General features: G+C 47.1%; 2 protein-coding genes and 1 long non-coding RNA gene across 6 annotated transcripts; 1 reads left to right on the forward strand and 2 right to left on the reverse strand.

Annotated features, from left to right (window-relative positions):
* The first annotated feature begins 11,791 nt into the window (after nucleotides 1-11,791).
* Nucleotides 11,792-13,720, forward strand: LOC125523593 (protein translation factor SUI1 homolog). 3 transcript variants are annotated; one of them, XM_048688619.1, is made up of 5 exons: nucleotides 11,792-11,947; nucleotides 12,652-12,759; nucleotides 13,016-13,227; nucleotides 13,318-13,371; nucleotides 13,461-13,720. In XM_048688619.1, the coding sequence occupies exons 2-5, from the start codon at nucleotides 12,723-12,725 to the stop codon at nucleotides 13,503-13,505; spliced, it is 348 nt and encodes a 115-aa protein (XP_048544576.1). In that variant the 5' UTR covers nucleotides 11,792-11,947; nucleotides 12,652-12,722; the 3' UTR covers nucleotides 13,506-13,720. The 3 variants fall into 3 exon arrangements, with proteins under 3 accessions (XP_048544576.1, XP_048544582.1, XP_048544586.1); XM_048688625.1 differs by having other exon boundaries at nucleotides 11,864-11,944; nucleotides 12,650-12,759; XM_048688629.1 differs by lacking the exon at nucleotides 11,792-11,947 and adding an exon at nucleotides 12,039-12,057.
* A 404-nt stretch (nucleotides 13,721-14,124) lies between these two features.
* Nucleotides 14,125-15,895, reverse strand: LOC125523612. Of its 2 annotated transcripts, none has more exons than XR_007290313.1 (2): nucleotides 14,577-15,895; nucleotides 14,125-14,407 (listed from the first exon to the last, which is right to left on the reverse strand). It is a non-coding gene; the product is annotated as an uncharacterized LOC125523612 (long non-coding RNA). The 2 variants fall into 2 exon arrangements; XR_007290314.1 differs by having other exon boundaries at nucleotides 14,558-15,895.
* A 1,404-nt stretch (nucleotides 15,896-17,299) lies between these two features.
* Nucleotides 17,300-20,789, reverse strand: LOC125523585. Its single transcript, XM_048688607.1, has 3 exons — nucleotides 20,266-20,789; nucleotides 19,192-19,296; nucleotides 17,300-19,093 (listed from the first exon to the last, which is right to left on the reverse strand). The coding sequence occupies exons 1-3, from the start codon at nucleotides 20,590-20,592 to the stop codon at nucleotides 17,540-17,542; spliced, it is 1,986 nt and encodes a 661-aa protein (XP_048544564.1). The 5' UTR covers nucleotides 20,593-20,789; the 3' UTR covers nucleotides 17,300-17,539.
* Between the last annotated feature and the right edge of the window lie 972 nt (nucleotides 20,790-21,761).

The following is a 21,761-nucleotide window of genomic DNA, read 5'->3' on the forward strand; positions in this document are numbered from 1 at the left end:
GTGAATCATATAGTAGATATGATCAACATAAGTGATGTTCACCATTGAAAGCTACTCCATTTCACGTGATGATCGGTTATGGTTTAGTTGATTTGGATCACGTGATCACTTAGAGGATTAGAGGGATGTCTATCTAAGTGGGAGTTCTTAAGTAATATGATTAATTGAACTTAAATTTATCATGAACTTAGTCCTGGTAGTATTAGCATATCTATGTTGTAGATCAATAGCTCGCGTTTAGCTCCCCTGTTTTATTTTTGATATGTTCCTAGAGAAAACTAAGTTGAAAGATGTTAGTAGCAATGATGCGGATTGGATCCGTGATCTGAGGTTTATCCTCATTGCTGCACATAAGAATTATGTCCTTGATGCACCGCTAGGTGACACACCTATTGCAGGAGCAGATGCAGACGTCATGAATGTTTGGCTAGCTCAATATGATGACTACTTGATAGTTTAGTGCACCATGCTTAACATCTTAGAATCGGGACTTCAAAGACGTTTTGAACGTCATGGATCATATGGATGTTCCAGGAGTTGAAGTTAATATTTCAAGCAAATACCCGAGTTGAGAGATATGAAGTCTCCAACAAGTTCTATAGCTAAAAGATGGAGGAGAATAGCTCAAGCAGTGAGCATGTGTTCAGATTGTCTGGGTACTACAATCGCTTGAATCAAGTGGGAGTTAATCTTCCAGATAAAATAGTGATTGACAGAATTCTCTAGTCACCATCACCAAGTTAGTAGAACTTCGTGATGAACTATAGTATGCAAGGGATGACGAAAATGATTCCCGAGCTTTTCATGATGATGAAATCGATGAAGGTAGAAATCAAGAAAGTGCATCAAGTGTTGATGATTAACAAGACCACTAGTTTCAAAAAAGGCAAAGGGAAAGAAAGGGAACTTCAAGAAGAACGGCAAGCAAGTTGCTGCTCAAGTGAAGAAGCCCAAGTCTGGACCTAAGCCTGAGACTAAGTGCTTCTACTGCAAAGGGACTGGTCACTAAAAGCGGAACTGCCCCAAGTATTTAGCGGATAAGAAGGATGGCAAAGTGAACAATGCTATATTTGATATACATGTAATTGATGTGTACTTTACTAGTGTTTATAGCAACCCCTCGGTATTTGATACTGGTTTAGTTGCTAAGAGTAGTAACCCAAAACGGGAGTTGCAGAATGAACAGAGACTAGTTAAGGGTGAAGTGACGATGTGTGATGGAAGTGGTTCCAAGATTGATATGATCATCATCGCACACTCCCTATACTTTCGAGATTAGTGTTAAACCTAAATAAATGTTATTTGGTGTTTGCGTTGAGCATGAATATGATTTGATCATGTTTATTGCAAAACGGTTATTCATTTAAGTTAGAGAATAATTGTTGTTCTGTTTACATGAATAAAACCTTCTATGGTCATACACCCAATGAAAATGGTTCATTGGATCTCGATCGTAGTGATACACATATTCATAATATTGAAGCCAAAAGATGCAAAGTTAATAATGATAGTGCAACTTACTTGTGGCACTGCCGTTTAGGTCATATTGGTGTAAAGCGCATGAAGAAACTCCATGCTGATGGGCTTTTGGAATCACTTGATTATGAATCATTTTGATGCTTGCGAACCATGCCTCATGGGCAAGATGACTAAGACTCCATTCTCTGGAACAATGGAGCGAGCAACTGACAAATTGGAAATGTACATACTGATGTATGTAGTCCGATGAGTGTTGAGGCTCGCGGCGGGTATCGTTATTTTCTGACCTTCACAGATGATTTGAGCAGATATGGGTATATCTACTTGATGAAACATAAGTCTGAAACATTTGAAAAGTTCAAAGAACTTCAGAGTGAAGTGGAAAATCATCGTGACAAGAAAATAAAGTTTCTACAATCTGATCGCAGAGACAAATATTTGAGTTAGAGTTTGGTCTTCAATTAAAATAATGTGGAATAGTTTCACAAAATCATGCCACCTGGAACACCACAGCATAATGGTGTGTCCGAACGTCATAACCGTACTATTATTGGATATAGTGCAATCTATGATGTTTCTTACCGATTAATCACTATAGTTTTGGGGTTATGCATTAGAGACAGCTGCATTCACGTTAAAATGGCACCATCTAAATCCGTTGAGGCGACGCCGTATGAACTGTGGTTTGGCAAGAAACCAAAGTTGTCGATTCTTAAAGTTTGATGTTGCAATGCTTATGTGGAAAAGTTTCAACCTGATAAGCTCAAACCCAAATCGGAGAAGTGCGTCTTCATAGGATACCCAAAAGAAAATGTTGGGTACACCTTCTATCACAGATCCAAAGGCAAGTTATTCATTGCTGAGAATGGATCCTTTCTAGAGAAGGAGTTTCTCTCGAAAGAAGTGAGTGGGAGGAAAGTAGAACTTGATGAGGTAACTGTACCTGCTCCCTTATTGGAAAGTAGTTCATCACAGAAATCTGTTTCTGTGACTCCTACACCAATTAGTGAGGAAGCTAATGATGATGATCATGTAACTTCAGATCAAGTTACTACCAAACCTCGTAGGTAAACCAGAGTGAGATCCGCACCAGAGTGGTACGGTAATCATGTTCCGGAGGTCATGTTACTTGACCATGACGAACCTACGAACTATGAGGAAGCGATGATGAGCCCAGATTCCACGAAATGGCTTGAGGCCATGAAATCTGAGATGAGATCCATATATAAGAACAAAGTATGGACTTTGATTGACTTGCCCAAAGATCGGTGAGCCATTGAGATTAAATGGATCTTCAAGAGGAAGACGGACGTTGATAGTAGTGTTACTATCTACAAAGCTAGAATTGTTGCAAAAGGTTTTCGACAAGTTCAAGGTGTTGACTACGATGAGAGTTTCTCACTCGTATCTATGCTTAAGTCTGTCCGAATCATGTTAGCAATTACCACATTTTATGAAATCTGGCAAATGGATAAACAAAACTGCATTCCTTAATGGATTTATTAAAGAAGAGTTGTATATGATGAAACCAGAAGGTTTTGTCAATCCTAAAGGTGCTAACAAAATATGCAAGCTCCAGCGATCCATCTATGGACTGGTGCAAGCATCTCGGAGTTGGAATATACGCTTTGATAAGTTGATCAAAGCATATAGTTTTATACAGACTTGTGGTGAAGCCTGTATTTACAAGAAAGTGAGTGGGAGCACTACATCATTTCTGATAAGTATATGTGAATGACATATTGTTGATCGGAGATAATGTAGAATTATTCTGCAAAGCATAAAGGAGTGTTTGAAAGGAGTTTTTCAAAGAAAGACCTCGGTGAAGCTGCTTACATATTGAGTATCAAGATCTATATAGAGAGAGATCAAGACGCTTGATAAGTTTTTCAATGAGTACATACCTTGACAAGATTTTGAAGTAGTTCAAAATGGAACAGTCAAAGAAAGAGTTCTTGCCTGTGTTACAAGGTGTGAAACTGAGTAAGACTCAAAGCCCGACCACGGCAGAAGATAGAAAGAGAATGAAAGTCATTCCCTATGCCTTGGCCATAGGTTCTATAAAATATGACATGCTGTGTACCAGATCTATTGTATACCCTACACTGTTTTTAGCAAGGGACTACAATAGTGATCTAGGAGTAGATCACTGGACAGCGGTCAAAATTATCCTTAGTGGAATAAGGATATGTTTCTCTATTATGGAGGTGACAAAAAGGTTCGCCGTAAAGGGTTACGTCGATGCAAATTTTGACACTGATCTAGATGACTCTAAATCTCAATCTGAATACATATTGAAAGTGGGAGCAATTAGCTAGAGTAGCTCCGTGCAGAGCATTGTTGACATAGAAATTTGCAAAATACTTACGGATCTGAATGTGGCAGACCCGTTGACTAAACTTCTCTCACAAGCAAAACATGATCACACCTTAGTACTCTTTGGGTGTTAATCACATAGCGATGTGAACTAGATTATTTACTCTAGTAAACCCTTTGGGTGTTGGTCACATGTCGATGTGAACTATGGGTGTTAATCACATGGTGATGTGAACTATTGGTATTAAATCACATGGCGGTGTGAACTAGATTATTGACACTAGTGCAAGTGGGAGACTGAAGGAAATATGCCCTAGAGGCAATAATAAAGTTATTATTTATTTCCTTATATCATGATAAATGTTTATTATTCATGCTAGAATTGTATTAACCGGAAACATAATACATGTGTGAATACATAGACAAACAGAGTGTCACTAGTATGCCTCTACTTGACTAGCTCGTTGATCAAAGATGGTTATGTTTCCTAACCATAGACATGAGTTGTCATTTGATTAACGGGATCACATCATTAGGAGAATGATGTGATTGACTTGACCCATTCCATTAGCTTAGCACTTGATCGTTTAGTTTGTTGCTATTGCTTTCTTCATGACTTATACATGTTCCTATGACTATGAGATTATGCAACTCCCGTTTACCGGAGGAACACTTTGTGTGCTACCAAACGTCACAACGTAACTGGGTGATTATAAAGGTGCTCTACAGGTGTCTCCGAAGGTACTTGTTGGGTTGGCGTATTTCGAGATTAGGATTTGTCACTCCGATTGTCGGATAGGTATCTCTGGGCCCACTCGGTAATGCACATCACTTGAAGCCTTGCAAGCATTGCAACTAATGAGTTAGTTGCGGCATGATGTATTACGAAACGATTAAAGAGACTTGCCGGTAACGAGATTGAACTAGGTATTGAGATACCGACGATCGAATCTCGCGCAAGTAACATACCGATGACAAAGGGAACAACGTATGTTGTTATGCGGTTTGACCGATAAAGATCTTCATAGAATATGTAGGAGCCAATATGAGCATCCAGGTTTCGCTATTGGTTATTGACCGGAGACGTGTCTCGGTCATGTCTACATAGTTCTCGAACCCGTAGGATCCGCACGCTTAAAGTTCGATGACGGTTATATTATGAGTTTATGTGTTTTGATGTACCGAAGGAGTTCGGAGTCCCGGATGAGATCGGGGACATGACGAGGAGTCTCGAAATGGTCGAGATGTAAAAATCGATATATTGGACGATAATATTCGGACATCGGAAAGGTTCCGGGTGATTCGGGTATTTTCGGGAGTACCGGGGAGTTACGGGAATTCGTATTGGGCCTTAATGGGCTATACGGGAAAGGAGAGAAAGGCCTCAAAGGGTGGCCGCACCCCTCCCCATGGGCTGGTCCGAATTGGACTAGGGAGGGGGGCGCCCCCTTCCTTCTCCTTTTCCCTTCCCTTTCCTTCCCTCCTACTCCTACTATTTGGAAGGGCTCCAAGTTCTACTAGGAAAGGGGGAATCCTACTCCCGGTGGGAGTAGGACTCCCCTAGGGCGCGCCATAGAGAGGGCCGGTCCCTCCCCTCCTCCACTCCTTTATATACGTGGCCAGGGGCACCCCATAGACACAACAATTGATCACTTGGATCTCTTAGCCGTGTGCGGTGCCCCCCTCCACCATAATCCACCTCGATCATATCGTAGTGGTGCTTAGGCGAAGCCCTGCGTCGGTAGAACATCATCTTCGTCACCACGCCGTCGTGTTGACGGAACTCTCCCTCAAAGCTCGGCTGGATCGGAGTTCGAGGGACATCATCGAGTTGAACGTGTGCAGAACTCGGAGGTGCCGTGCGTTCGGTACTTGATCGGTCGGATCGTGAAGACGTACGAATACATCAACCACGGTGTGCTAACGCTTCCGCTTTCGGTCTACGAGGGTACATGGACAACACTCTCTCCTCTCGTTGCTATGCATCACCATGATCTTGCATGTGCGTAGGAATTTTTGAAATTACTACGTTCCCTAACAAGCGCACCTCGGAGCGGCCCGCTGTAGGTTTGAGAAAGCAGTAAGCGTTATGTCGCAGGGCCTGCAAGTAAAGTTCCGCCCAAGCCCTTTTATCTTGAAGATTTCTAATATCTTTCTGTTTGTTTAAAGACAAACGAAACTGTCGACCATGGCAGTATCCCCTAAGACTTGATATGGGCAAGGTTGCCCGTAGCGAGGCTTGAATTTAACCTAAAAAGCCATTTTTGACATATTGCTCGGGCGAGGAATGATCGGCTATCTGAAGCTCTTTCCCAGACAATGGGGAAGTTGGATGCCACCTTGGCCGAGGTGGAGCAGGTGAAAAGGTTCACCAGGGAGGCGCACAATAAGTGCTTGTTTGGCATATAAAGTTGTCGCTATGGAGATCTTGAGATGGCCTAACAACATAATCCAATGTAGCAGCGGAAGCCCTAGGTCATCTTGAAAGAAATCTTAAGTAGGCCCGCAAGGATTTGATGTATACGGAATCACAGTGCCAGGCCAACCAACATGTACTAACCCAAAGAAGGGATGGTACTAATGCACTTAGGGCAGAAAATGCCCGACAAGCCCAAGAGATTGAGAGTTTAAAAGCTCAACAGGTTGTTACCGAGGCAAAGAATCGTCAAACGGATGAGATGATTTTTGGTAAGTTTTGATTTCGAGAACCGTTCCTAAGTGTGTCGATTACCTGAGGTAATTAGCAGGCTAACTTATGTTTCTTGGCAGCTTCTCTGTCCGGCCAACCCTTAACGTTCGAGGTCCGGTGCCCGAAGATATGGTGGCTCATCTATGCGTGGTGCACGAGAGTGCGCTGAAATCGATGAAGGGTGTCTTCAAGGATTTATAGCGCGAGGTGGAGGACGTGCCCGAAGACATGGCCGTCCTAGCCGAACATCTGAAAAGGGCTCGGCGCTGGATCCAGGCTGGGAAGGTGTCCTCCTGCCGGGAAGGGCCGAGGAAGGCCTGGGCCATGGTTAAGACCCAGTATACAGGTGTTGATACGACGTACCTAGCCGAGGTAGGACCTATGGGGCCGGACGGGGAAGAAATACCCAGCAGTCTCGCATACGAGAGTATCATGCCTGCTGCTCAGTTTTCACAGAAGGACTGCACTCTAGACACCTTAATAGATGGGCTAGACCGGGTGTAAATAAATGATTATGTTTGACTCTATGTATCAAAGTACTTTATGTCATAATTCAAACTGTGCATCCAAACTCCGTCAGCCAGCCATTGGCTTCTACTGCCACATCCCTAGTCTAGTAGTGCTCTAGGCTAGCATTTGCATCCATGTCATCATGTTTAAATTCATATGAAACTTGAATTGAGGAAAGTGGAAGCCTCAAAATTTTAAATAAAGGGCAAGAACCCTGAAAATGCATTCAGTGAAGCCAAAATGCCTAAAAATAGTTTTGGTAATTTTGGAAAGAGCTATACATCAATCCAAAATTCTGGAACAATTTTATGGAATATTTTGGGACATTGAATTTAAATCATATTGTATTTGAATTTGGATCTATATTCTTAATATATAGAATATATATTCAAATAACTTTGAAATATTTTATGTGCATTGGGAACAATCCAGTTAGCAACATAAAAATATTGAAAGGTTTATTGGCAGTGTTTGGATTCTATTTTGAAATTGAAAACAGTGGCAAAAGACAGAAAAAACAAAACAGTAAGAAAAATAGAAAGGACGGAGAGAGAGAGAGAGAGAGAGAAGCCCAACCACTTACCTGGCCTACCTGCCAACAGCCCAATTACCTGTTCGGCCCAGCCAGCAGAGGCCCAGCCCACTGGCCTCTGCCAGTCACCACCAACCTCCCGCCAGGAGGACCAAGGCGTGTGCCCGCGGCGCGCGCGCGCACACATCGCCACCTCCTGCTTGCCGCCGACCGTTCGGAGTTGGCTAAGGACGCCACGCACCCCCCAGGCCCCTCTCACTCTCCCCATTCCTCTCCCCTCCTCTACTCCCCTCTCGCGCGCACCACAGAGCGGAGCTCATCGCCACCGTCGCCGTTCACCATGGCCACTGCCTCTCTCTCGCCTCCCCGACGTGCCTCAGGGATCCGCCTCATCACCTTCGTCCTCCTCGCCGAGTCACGCAACGCCGGGTGCCCTGGAACGCCGCCATCGCCATCGTCATCATCCTCTGCCCCGACGATTGCCGCCCGTCGATTCGTCGTCGCAGAAGCTTCCCCGAGCCGCTGAGCTTCTCCCCCGATCCCTTGTGAGCTTCTACACCTTCCCCTATGCTCGCCCCCTCTGTTTCTCTCTGCTAGCCTCGATCCCCGTCGTGCCCGAGCTCGCCGTCGCCCTGCCGTGTTGCTGCCATGGCCACAGCTGTCGCCGTACCTTGTTGAGCCTGCCTTTGTACTCACCGTGCTCCCAGGAGCCGAACGCACGCACCAGCTCCTCCCCTAGCACACCACAACCCCAAACCCGCAAGCCACCGTGCCGCCGCCACCAAACCTCGTCGCCGGTCACTTTCCGGCCACCCCGCGGCCTCCCGTCCGGTCCTTTGGATGCGGACGAGCAAGAGCTACTCCCCGGAGCCCTCAGCTCGCCAAACCACCACCCGTAGCTCGAATCCGAGCCGAGCCGCCGTCGTTTGGGTCGCCGCCGGCAAGGCTCTGGCGACTGCCGATGTGGCCGTCATTAGGGACTAATCGCGCAACAAATTAACCTCCAGTCGCTGACATTAGGGCCCCACCAGCTAAATAACCACGGGTTATTTTTTATTAGATTTAGTTAAACCAGACGGGACCCACGCGTCAGAGTTGACTTTGCTGACGTGGCGTTTGACCGGTCTCACCTGTCTGCGACCCTAACCAGCCCTTAGTCACTGACCAGCAGGCCCCACATGTCAGGTTTGACCTGGGCGGCGCCTGTTGACCTGCTGAGGTCAGCATGACGTAATGCTGACGCTATAAATTATTTTCTGGATTTAAGTTTATTCAGGAAATTCCAGAAAATGCCCAAAACTTCTAAAAATCATAGAAAATTATCTATAACTCCAAATGAAATAATTTATATATGAAAAATTATCAGAAAAATTCAAGGAATCCATCTGTACCATTTTCATGCATGTTTGAGCAAGTTAACCTCACTGTTTAGGATGAAACATGATTAGGGCAAATTTCATAATAGGTTTGGAGTTGGAATTTGATATAGTTTTGCATTCCACTTCAATTAAAATGACTTTCTGTTGCATTAGTCCAAATCACATCATATTGCCATGTAGTGATCATGCATCATATTGTGCATTGCATTGATTGTGTTCTTTCTCAGTTGTCGATGTTTGTCCCCTCTCGGTAGACGTGTATCGACGATGTGATCGATGACACTGATGAAGAACTATATTATCTTTAGAAGTGCCAGGCAAGCAAAACCCCCTTGTTCATTCCGATACAATCCCTCTCTCTCGCTCCTGATCTCTTTTACTGCATTAAGACAACAACGTTTCAAATGTTACATGCTGCGGTAGCTGAACCCCTTTCCTCTGCATGACCTGTCATTGCCACAGTAAATAGATGAAACCCACTAGCATGAGTAGGAGTTGTTTGAGCCCTGATGTGCCTACTCATTCATGTTTGTTTGACATGCATGCTACTGCTTAGAGTTGAGTCAGGTCTGATTCATCGGGGATGAGTTGGAATGTGGTGAACATGTCCTACTGTTGAGAGCTAAGTGTGTGAACATGATTTGGTAAAGGTAGCGGTGAGAGGCCATGTAGGAGTACATGGTGGGTTGTCTCATTGCAGCCATCCTTAGGAACTGAGTTCTGTGTTTGTGATCCATGAACAGTTACTACCACACATTGGGCTCCGGGCGCTCCAAGCTCTCTCGACTTATTAATCAACCTGATCTCTGTCCAGGAGTTGCAACTAGTTTCTGGTGTTTGTAGGTAGTGTTAGTAGTCTACCAGGTGGCACCCGGTACAGGTGGGCTTGGGACAGACTAGGCACAGTGGCCCGGTGTACCAAGTGGCATCCGGATGGTGGGCTTGGGAACCCTGTACACATCGTTTGGGGTCGTGAGCGACACCCCGGCCGGATCTCCTTGCGGATGGAACCCGAATAGGCGATAAACCTGACCTAGAGACTTGTTGGTTAGTCAGGTCATGGCCGACTCCCTCACCAGGCTTCCGCTTGAAGGTTGCGAGATACACGACGTGTACATGGTGGTAAGTGGCGAGAGCGTGTGTGAAGAAGTACACCCCTGCAGGGTTATCATTATCTATTCAAATAGCCGGATTCCTCGGATATGGAAACTTGGACCCCTTGCATAATTCATAGACAAGTGAAAGTGGATACTCTAAAACTCGCAAGATAAGCGTGAGTGCTATGGATGGCGTTCTCGCAGGGAGACGGGAGCGGATACATGGTGTATTGGTATGGTGAATTTGTGGACTCGTGTGCGCCACCTCAAAAGAGTTACTTGCAGTCATAGTTCAGGTTAGCCACTGAGTCAAAGCTGGCTTGCTGCAGTTAAACTCCACCACCCCCTTTGTTGATACCGATGCATATGTAGTTAGTTCTGATGTAAGTCTTGCTGGGTATATTTGTACTCACGTTTGCTTACTTTATGTTTTGCAGAGACGTTAGTCTCGCTAGTAGTTCCGTGTGGACTTCGACGTTTAGCTTGATACCTCAGCTACGATCTTGTGCCCTCGGCAGGATCTGGTAGATAGTCAGGCTTCTCAGCCTTTTTCATTTATAGATGTCTGTACTCAGACATGTTAAGCTTCCGCATGTGCTTTGATTGTATGCTATGATTGTTGGGTCAGGAGACCCATGTTTGTAATATCTCGCTCCTCGGAGCCTAATGAATAAATACTTTGAGTCGTAGAGTTTTGTTGTGATGTCATGTTGTATTTACACATATCGAGCATATTGTGTGTATGATTGAAATACTTGGTATGTGTGGGATCCGACAACCTAGTTGTTTATCCCTGGTAGCCTCTCTTATAGGGAAATGTAGTCTTATGCTTCCATGAGCCATAGTAGTCCGCTACAGCCCGGTTCACCGGAGTCCTGCTAGCCCATCACTACTGCTCCGGAACACTTGACTGGCCGGCATGTGATTCACTTCGTTCCTGTGTCTGTCCCTTCGGGGAAATGTCACGCGCTGACATCCGGAGTCCTGCCTAGCCTGCTACAGCCCGGGTTCCCGGAGTCCTGTTAGCCTAGTGCTACAGCCTGGATTCGCATGCTGCTGACCGACATGCTCGATATTGATTCATGTATGCTTGTCCCCGTAAGTTGGTGTCACTTTGGGTTCACGACTAGTCATGTCGGCCCGGGTTCTCTGTCATATGGATGCTAGCGACACTATCATATACGTGAGCCAAAAGGCGCAAACGGTCCCGGACCATGGTAAGGCGACACCCGTGGGAATACCGTGCGTGGGGCCGCAAAGTGATATGAGGTGTTACCGGCTAGATCGTCCGAATGCGGGTTACCTCGGGGGTAAAGCCCCGAGTCGGGGTTTGAAAGACCGCCTCCACTTTACTCCTATGCCATGGCCGACCGATTCGAACGTTTAAGAGTGCTAAGCCTTCGGCTTTGTCCGTCAGAGGTACTACACCGGCTGACCCGGGAGTAACAATCACAGCGGTGCTCCCTTTGTCCGTTAGCCGAATGATTGGGAATGTAACAGGTAAGCACACGAGCAGGACAACCCGGTTGGCAAAAATCTTAAGTCTAATCGATGCATATTTTGGCTTGAAAGACAATGTTAACTATCTTCTCCATTGCTGTGTCGTTCGTTGGAAGGTCCCTTCAAATTTGAATGTTCAGTGGTTATCGGCGTCCTTAATTAATTAATTACTCCGCGTAATAACAATTTCCTGGCAATTAAAGAATAGTCATAAATAAAATCAATTTAAACGGCTTTTCTGGATGGGTCGGAGGGAATCCAGAACCCTAGAGCCGTGTACAGCTCCTCCCCCTCTCTGCATAAGGCGGTTTGCCTAATTATACGTTTCCTTCCACTATAAGTGCGCGACACCTCCCGGCCGGCCCAGCTCACATCCGCCTCTCTCTCTCTCTCCTCGCACCGCGTCCCCTCCCTCTCCTGTCGCGTGCGCTCGGCCAGCAAAAAGGTAACCATCCGCTTTCCCCTCCCCGATTAAATCCGCGTGCTAGCTTCCTCCAAGATTTGGGGATCTTTAGGCGTCTCGTCGCGAGCTCTCGATCGCTCCGCGCTCCCGCGGTTAGTGATTCCGGAGGCCGGCGGATCTCGCTGCTGTAATAGCGGGGGCTTGGGGGGATTTTGGTGCCCGGATTTGATGCGATTGGTTGTCGATTTCGTGTTCGTGGCTGCTGAGGAGTCGGGGTGGATGAGGCGATCTGTTTAGTTGTCGGCTGGTCAGGCTTTGGGGGGAATTTCTTATCTTGGTGATTAAAAAGATTGGGGAATTATTTTTTACGGATAGATGGTTATTCTCGCGATCTGCTCTGCTAGAACTCCGTATATAGCTTAAATTGACGCGATTCGTTCGCGTATGGGAGAACTTGGTCTCGTAGAGTCGGGGAAATGGTTAGATTCGTCGATTTGTCGCACTATGCGCATCTCGGATTCCTGTAATCCTCGGACAGTTTCGTCTCTGTTCATCTGTTTCCTGAGAGGTCTGTAGATCTGTTGAACTGCTTCGTTTTGGTCCATGAAGTTACTAGGTCTCGGCTAGGCGTGAGGGTACCTGATTTGCTTCGGTCCTGCATATATCGCTTTCACTTGTTATTTGTTTCTCAACATTTAATCATCATTTATTGAATGGCATGTGATGGATGTTGTGATTTTGTGCAGCTTCCACATAAAGGCCAACAAGAGAAACCATAATCTGTTGGGTGCCAGTCAAACCTCAACAACAAAGTTTCATGTCTGATCTCGACGTTACTCTGCCATCTGCCTTCGGTATGCTTCCACTACATCCATGTCTGTTGCTTCTCATGAAATAAATGCTAAATTGAACATTCTGTAGTTTGATGTATATAATTTGTCACTTTGAGCTTCTCAAAGCTTCACTGTAGTAAAAATTTTTTGGAAATTTGTGTGTAGTCACCTGATCATCCTATCCTAAACAAGGGTTTGGTGTTCAATTGCTCATCGTGACCTTGTATGTACATGAGCTCTGCCTACATCTTCTCTGACATGGTTTCTTCCTTTGTAGATCCTTTTGCTGAGGCAAATGCTGAGGATGCTGGTGCAGGCCCCGGCGCAAAAGATTATGTGCATGTGCGCATCCAGCAGCGCAACGGCAGGAAGAGTCTGACCACTGTCCAGGGCCTGAAGAAGGAGTTCAGCTACAACAAGATCCTCAAGGATCTCAAGAAAGAATTCTGCTGCAATGGCACAGTAGTCCAGGATCCAGAGCTAGGCCAGGTACGATCTCAGATACTTTAACTTACTTCCAGCTAGTTCTCAATTCTCTCCCGGTGTTGGTATACTGACTAGATAATTCATCTTCTGCAGGTCATTCAGCTTCAGGGTGATCAGCGTAAGAATGTTGCTACTTTCCTAGTCCAGGTATCTTCGACATCCAACAAGATGAACACCATTCATCATTCTGTTAACGTTTCTGTGCATAATCACTTGTCCCCTTTCTCCTCTGCTAGGCTGGGATTGCGAAGAAGGAGCTCATCAAGATCCACGGCTTCTAAGCCGAAGCCGCCTCCGATAAATGCCCGAACCGCCAGCCGGTTCTACTCTATATTGAAGACTTAAGGCATCTATATTGCCGCCCGCTTGTTGAACCGGTTTCTTGCTTGATGCAAGTTGTGTTGTCACCTGGTTATTATGCTGCTGCTGTACCAGCATATCAGTATGGTTTGTCTAAGATGTTGCCGACTAAATAAAAATCCGTATCGTTTGGCTATGACTCTCATTTTGGTCCCAACTTTCGTTTCCTTTCGTTGTCGTGATTGTGGATGCTTGTTTGGTTGTTCGTCTGATGAGCCTAATGTGCTGCACGCTGGTCGCTGATGTGTGGCCCGTGTCGTCTTGGCGGACCCGTAGTCGGCAGAAGCATCCGGCACGAACCAAATCTGTAGCTCGTCAGACAAGGACGAGTCGTCTGACACCACACCGCTTGGGCCTTCCACTATGTGGGCTAAAAGAGGTGTCAAAACCAGTTTTCCCTCATTTGGCACCGATGCCTTCCATAGCCCAGCCGGTGCCATAAAAATATTCCAGGGAGCCGGAGCAAGTAGCTGCTCCGGTGCCCACTTCAAGCACTACAATAAAATATACTGAAGTATAACTGCCATCTCTACAGGAGCATTCCTACCCAACCACCACCGAGCAACATCATTCAATCCATACCAAACAGCATTCAAGTTACAGCAAACCAGAGCACTCAAATTTTCAGATGACCGTTGCACTGCAATAGAAAAATCTGCCCGTTTGGAGAATATGTCTATAAAATATACAGAACAAGCTCATAGAAGCACAAGAAGATCTTGGAAAAACTCTCCCCCAAAACATGGAGCACTCATCTTCTCAAAGCTTCACAAGCATGATGAACTCCTCCTTCCCACCTTCAGATGCACAGAGCCCAAATAACCTACAAAATCCACAGAGCCCAGTTAGTTTGCAGTACAATTCTAGTTTCCATCCCCATCATCCACACATGAATTATCTACCCACACAATATATTCCCAGTTTCCAGCATCAACACCCACACCATGCAAATTTATATGCTCAAGGAGGTTACCAGCAAGTTCCATCCATACCTCCAGGCTACCATGGTGTTGCTTCCCAAGGTAACATGGGGCAGTACCCTCCAGGAGCATTTGGAGCAGGCTCAAGTAGCAGTCCAGCTTCTCCTGCTGGATGCATACCTTTTCTTGGATCTGCTAGAGGCACTAGTTCAAGAGGAGATGAGAACAGTCCAGTTGGATTTAGTTCTCCCATGTCACCTGCATATCAAGTGGATGAAGATCTGGCTGTCAATAATCAAGATGGCAGTGATAGTAGTCCTGATGAGATTCAGAAAAAAGGAAAAGGCAAGAACTGGAGTAAGCGTGAGGATGAACTTCTCATAGCAGCTTGGGTGCACAATTCATGTGATCCGATTGATGGAAACTCCAAAAGGGCAGAGACCTATTGGAAGGAAGTCGCAGCAGAGTACAACAAATATGCAACGAAAGAGCAGAAGAAAACAGTTGGGCAATGCAAGAACCACTGGACCAAGACCACAAAGAAGGCTACAAAGTTCAATGGTATCTACAATGTTGAAAAAAGTACATGGCCTAGTGGGAGCGATGACAAGCAACTTATGGAGAGGGTACGTGCCAAATACATGAGTGTTGCCAAGACAAAAAGACCCTTTCCATATGAGCACTGGTGGGAGTACGTGAGGAAAGAGGCTAAATGGAGAAGGTCTTATTCAGTTGAAGAGATGAACAAAAGAAACAAGTTGAATGCATCAGGAGCTTATAGTTCTCCAACCCAGGCAATAGATGAGGAAGGTGAACTTCAACGACCCCCGGGACGCAACACTTCAAAAGACGCAAAAGATAAACAGAAGTCATCAAGCAGGTCTAAATGCTCTGGAAGCTTGACAAGTGAGAGTGTGGACAAATTTAATGAGATTCAACTAAGAAAATCAATTGCTGCAGAGAAAATGGCCGACGCCACCCTTATTCAAGCACAAGCCACAAAAGTTCAAGCAGAAGCTGAGAAAGAAAGAGTTGAAACTGAGAAGGAGAAGATAAAGGTGGAAAAACTGAGCAAATACCTTGATCTTCTTCACAAAGATACTTCAGCTTATGATGATGCCCAAAAGAAAAGACATGAACAAGTTCACTTTGAAGTCAATCACAATGAGTATAACTTGGGATACTACCTAGTAGATGGCATTTATCCGGAATGGGCGACATTTGTGAAATCATCTATAAGTTCTACATGAATTCATCTTACTAATTTCTACCCCTTTCTACTTTAGTTTTCCAGTCGAGCATCTCCTTTGTAGTTTTCCAGTCGAGCATCTCCTTTGTAATTGTGTGATTTAGTTTACAAATTGTGGAATGAGAACATTTTATTATTATTTCTTGCTTCGAGACCAGTAGAGGCAGCGCAGTAGTAGAAAGTAGTAGATGCAGCGCAGTAGCCGCCCGTCCAGCAGTCCGGGCAGCGCTAGCCGCAACATACTGCTGGCCCGCCTCCGCCTCCTGCTTCCTCCTCCTCGTCCATGGAGCTCGTCCCCCGCCGCACATCACCTCCACTAGCCGCGGCGCCTCGGAGAACCTCGACAGATTCCTCCTCTCGCGCCTCCGCTCTGCCCGGACCTTGGGCCGACGAACACCTTGCCTGGAGTAGGAGATGCGTGTCGAGACGAGGAGGTGACGATGGAGATGGATCTGGTCGGAGGAGAAAGGGGATATTTTCTGGACAGAGGCGGACGAGAGGAACCCGCGCGAAGGATCGAGGAGAGGTTGGCTTGCTCAATTTTTTTATGGACGTGTGGGTCCCGCTTTCCTATGGGCTGCAAACGCACATTGTGAGGCCGGTGCCAAATTTTTTTGTAAGGGCATCGATGCCCAGTCTGCTATATTTTAGTGCACCGGGCACCGGGCACATAGTGGAAGGCCTTAGGGGACGCTTATCTCAAGGCGCGAGGTCGACACTGTAGTTAACCATGTGAAGTCACGGACCTGCAGTAGAGTCACCAGTTCTCCGAAGTCACGGACGTCAGCTACTGTCTACTGAACTCCAAATGCAGTGCCGAAGAGACCAACTGTACACGAGAGAAAACGATACGCGCCAGTTTTGTTTCTGGTCATCAGATCAACACCCAACGGTCAGGAGTGCGCCTACACCTGTTCATCTTTTTCCTCGCCCACAGTCCCTTCCGGTTACCCCTCACCCCCAGTTAAGTTCCAGACTCGCTATTGCCATCTCCTGCTCGTAGCTGTGGCCGGCGCTCCTTACGCCGTCCCCCAGCCGGAAAGTGACTGACGGCACACAAGAATCGAATACTCCATAGTCCAAGGTTGCTGATGATGAATTTCACACTTCCACATAGGATAGCTCCAGCATCCAGATGAGCACACGCGAACGATCGTCAGTCACACTTCCACATAGGATAGCTCCAGCATCCAGATGAGCACACGCGAACGATCGTCACGATGAATGCTTTGCTCCTCTACAGTAGAAGATTAGCTCTCAGATCAGTCTGGTCACAGCAACCTCCAGTTCCTAGGCAAAGTATCCAAAACAGCAAGCAACTAGAAACGAACTGAACTGAAATGAACGAAACTAACGAAGGAAACACCACATACGCTAGAGCATGCAAAATACATGGAGCCATGGAGATTGCTCTCACCTTCTCAAGTCGTTGGAGCAGAGCCGTCTTAAACTGCCAGACTCCGCGACCGATAGAAGTAGATACATACATCATCACAAGCACAGGAAATAGACAGAAGCAGCCACCAGTCAAAAGTGTCCAGAGACATGCCTAAGTAATGCATTTGATTGAAAGACACTACTAATACTACATTTGATTACAAGGGCGTCGTGAATATTCTATGCGAGCTAAAAGGCTATCAGAACATCAATTAGGTACAGCCGATGATAGGCACCCATTTCAGGGACCAATGTTACTACAAGTCATTTCTTCTTACAGACCAGGCACCCTTCCAAGGCAAGATCGTCCTATATTCAGAAATTGGATACAGCGTGTGGACGGGCCATCCTATATCTTCTGCTTCAATGCTTGGCGCAGCTGGACCTTGCGGCCGTCGAATCTCGAATCCAGAGGCTTTGACTTCAGGCTCTGCTTCTTCGCGCCCTGGGGCCATTCGATGCGACCTTTCATCGCGCGGACCACGTGAGGGTTCACCAGCTCCGGGCTCCACTCGCCCACGCTCGGCGAAACCGTGCACACCTCGCTGCCCTTCAGAGTGGGCGAAAGAGCGGAGTTCGACATTCTGCCACTTGAGAGCATCCCGTTCAGTAACTCTGATCCTGTTTTCTTGCGGCCATTGTCGTTGTTTGATGATCTCCAGAGTCTGGCGAAAGAAGGCCCTCTCTTCCGGTACTTCTCTGCTGTGGTCGAACATACTTCGCTGATACCGCTAATGGACCTGCAGTTTTCAGAATTGTCATCGCAGTCCGTTCCACTCACCGATGCGCCGTCTCCTCCACAGAAGCCGTTCACTGATGGTTCACTCCCACCTGGTGAGTTGCTCGAGCCGTGCTCATCGACATGGCTGACAGTCTCCCATCCGCTGTCATCTTCCTCTTCGTTTCTGGCACAGGGTTGATGGGGATACCTCTTGGATGGTTTTTCCAGGAAGATGTCATTTTCAGGACTAACTGTGTGGATATTTGTTGCATGACCGATGGGGATATCTCCGTTACACTGCCCAATCTCCTTCTCCTCGGTGTCTTCCCTCTGTCTGAGCTCCTCAAATACAGCAAAAATATCCTCTGAAGCAGGTGGCGGTTTGTAAGAGAACTCCTTAATATCATGAAACTTCATCGAGCAAATTGCTTCCCTTAGCCTTTCTGCATCTCTTACCATCTCTTTATCTGCAGTATTGCCTCCATGGGAACTGAGGAAAGCCTCAACCTCAGACTGAAGGTCGCTCAGCTGTGAATACTTGCTGTCTAGTGTCAGCTTTGCATCAACGAGCTTCATCTGAACCCTCTCTTCGCGCCAAACCTCCGCCATCTGCAGCATCTTCCTTTCTTCCTCCAGCTCATCTCTCATCTTCATAGATTCACTCTTCAGAGCCTCAACCTCAGCTTTGTCTTCGGCAATCTCCTTTGCTAATTCATCACACACCTCCTCCATAAGCTCCCTGGCCTTCCTCTCCTTTTCATAATCTTGCAAGTATCGCTTTGCCACCAACTTCAACTCGGATACCTCAGTGGCCAACTTGGAATTCATAATTTCTGCCCTTTGTCGGTTCTTCCTCTCCCGGTTCAGACTCTCTTTAACACCATCGAAGATGTCTCGAACCTTATCATGCTCCCTGCTCTTCCAGGAAGCCTTTTCCTCGGAAAGGCTCCTTAACATGTGATCAAGCTTCTTCTTTGCAGACCGACTCTCAGCTTCAAGCTCATGAATCCGGTTGTGAGCCTGCATAAGCTCTGCTCTTAGTGCAGAGATTTCTGCATCAGCACTCACTGGATAATGATCAAAGGAATCACAGTCAGTATCCCTTGACGTGTTCAAGCAACGCCGGTCCCACTTGGTTGCCACCTCCATTTCGATTCGAGGTGATGGAGAGTAAGCTCCCACCTAATTTAGGATCAAAACCATTCTCATTAATAAAACAAGATGAGAAAAGAAAATGGTGAACTGTACTCTAAGTAATAATTCGTGAACAAGGAATATACCTCATGAATGCTGCCGTTGCCAAGAGGCTTTCTTCCTGACCTGCCTTCCAGGACAGCTTTGTAATAATTGCACCGATCCGGCGTATGCAGAGGCTTCGGGTTAGGCTGCAAATTATTTCTTTTAGCTCATCACCAACACTTCAAAACCACATATTAATACTCCCTCCGTCCCAAAATAAGTGTCACTGATTTAGTACAAAGTTATACTAAGTAGGCGACACTTATTTTGGGACAGGGGGAGTAGCATCTTACAAAATCTACATGTCAAATGGAGAAAAAAATGTTCAAAGCCAACCATTGGATGGTCAGCATTGCAGATATATAACACTAACAGCAATATATAGGGACCACAAGGACCCTAATTAGAGGGTAGATAATAATGGAAACATGGAGATGTGACATCCCTGGGCCCGATTAATGGAGATACAGCGAACACTAAGCAATCTAGGACGGCAATGATCAGCAATTGGATCAACAAAGGACATGGACATGCTCAAATCTAACATAAAACCTGACATGATGGTGGTACCAAATTGACGCGGAAACATGGACCCTGCTACCTCTCCCTAAACCAAAATTTACCCAGCGAAGTAGATGCACAGCTTGCTACGCATTATGACGCAGTAAGCAAAATGGGGCGAATCGTGGGTTGGAAGTCCAAGTCAGTAAGCAACATTTATGCTAGATAGTCAAATTCCACCTCCAACTAAAAATGTTCTGCCGTCCCTTCGTCCCTCGAATTGGCAGACACAATGCGCTGAGACAGCAACATTGTGAGAAAATTCGCACCCATCTCGCCGAATTCCCTCCACCCATTGGATGCGCAGACACAGTAGCTTTCAGAACAAACAGCCCAAAACCTGTAGAGAAAATACCAGGCTGGACCTCCTGAAGAAGGACGAAAACAAAGGATCACAGAGCACGAAACCACCTAAATTCTAACCAGTTCGTCGCCGGTTGCATCCCACCAGAGGACGGCCACAGCAAAACCCTAGAACGCCACAGCAGCACAGCACAGACGCACGCGACCACGGGGGAAGAAGATCCACGCTGATCTGGGAGACAAATCCCTACCTGCGGCCGTCGCCGCGGTTCCTCGGGCACCTCCCGCGGCGGCGCCTGCGGCGGGTGGACCCTCCAGAGCGCCGCGGCGATCTTCCTCACGGTGGCGACGCGCGCGACGGCGTCCCCGGGCCAGCGGAGCGGCGGGGTGGCGGGCGGGGCGGCCGCCACGCGGCGCGCGGACGCGGCCAGAGAGGGGCTCTGCACGCGCAGCCGGCGGCGGGGGCGGGGGCGGGAGGCCGCTGGGCCCGGGGAAGCCGCAGCGACCGCGGCCGGCTCCCTCGATCTGGGCGGCGAGGACTTGGCCTGCGGCGTGCGGGGGCGGCGGGAGCGCGCCATTGTGCGCGGGCTCGCTCGGTCGGTCGCTCAGAGCGCGTCGGCGGCGGGCGGGGGCGGTGGCATTCGCCGGGGATGCGGCGCGGGCGGTGGGGGGAGGGAGGGGGGGTGCGCGTGCGGGTCTGCGGGCGAGATCCAGTACCGGTGCCGCGGCAGGGGACGCAGTGGGGTGCGTGTGTGTGTGCCCAGAGCCCAGTGGTGGTTTCGATACGACTGGTGCTAGTGCTACGAGTAGTACTACTAGTAGTAGGGGTAGCTGCGTAGGCTCGTGATGGAGGCTGGGGAACGTGGGATGGGGGAAAAGGGGAGGGGAAAGGGAGATGGATGGAATGCAATGGAAGGATTTGTTTGGCTTTGTTTTTCTCCTCTTGTGGATTTAGTATTTTGGACTTTTGGAATTTGTGGCTTTGTGAATTGTGGTGGTGAAAATGTTTTGGGTTGAGTTGAAAATGGAACGGTTCGAGCTGTTTGAATGAAAAATGCACTAGTGATTTAGAGTTTGATGGAGTCTCCACGGCGAGTTGCGTTTGTGTGAGAGTATATACCTCCAAGTTTTCGAACAAAAAGATTTTTTTTATAAAAACATTATATGTAACAAGAACACTTGATAAAATGTGTATGAATGTGACTTTTCGTGTGCTAAGAAAGAGAAAGGAAAGAGGCGAGGGGTTATCGTAGCAAGCATGCATACAAAAATATTCAAAAAAAAAACTATGCATATATGATATGGTATTTTTACTTCATGGAGGCGTGCGCCCAGCTAACTGCATTCTTTCGCATTAGCTAATCATCAAGTATCTTGGAGAAGAAGAAATGTGTGTCAGTTACCTTCTCCGCTTAGCCGAAAGTGAGGATGGCATGAGCAACACCAGGCACCCCGAGCGGCAACCGGCGATAGCCGGCGGGAGCGAGTCCAAAACTTGACGGGTGCAAGTCGAGGGGAAGGGGGGGCACTGGAGTTGTTACAAGTCGAAGGGCTTAGAGGGATGGTCGAGGTGGTGGCCAGCACGAGGTTGGGGGGAGGTCGAGGGAAGGGAGACCGGGGCGCAACAGTGCCCGCCGGCCGGGAGGCAGAGGCGGATAGTTAAGGCTAGGTAGGTCGTGGGGTGGAAGACGAACCGTCACATGCGGAGGAAGAAGTACAGTTCACGCACAATGGCCATTGAATATTG

This window comes from Triticum urartu, chromosome 1 (genome assembly GCF_003073215.2).
Source record: "Triticum urartu cultivar G1812 chromosome 1, Tu2.1, whole genome shotgun sequence".
In the NCBI taxonomy this organism is placed as follows: domain Eukaryota; kingdom Viridiplantae; phylum Streptophyta; class Magnoliopsida; order Poales; family Poaceae; genus Triticum; species Triticum urartu.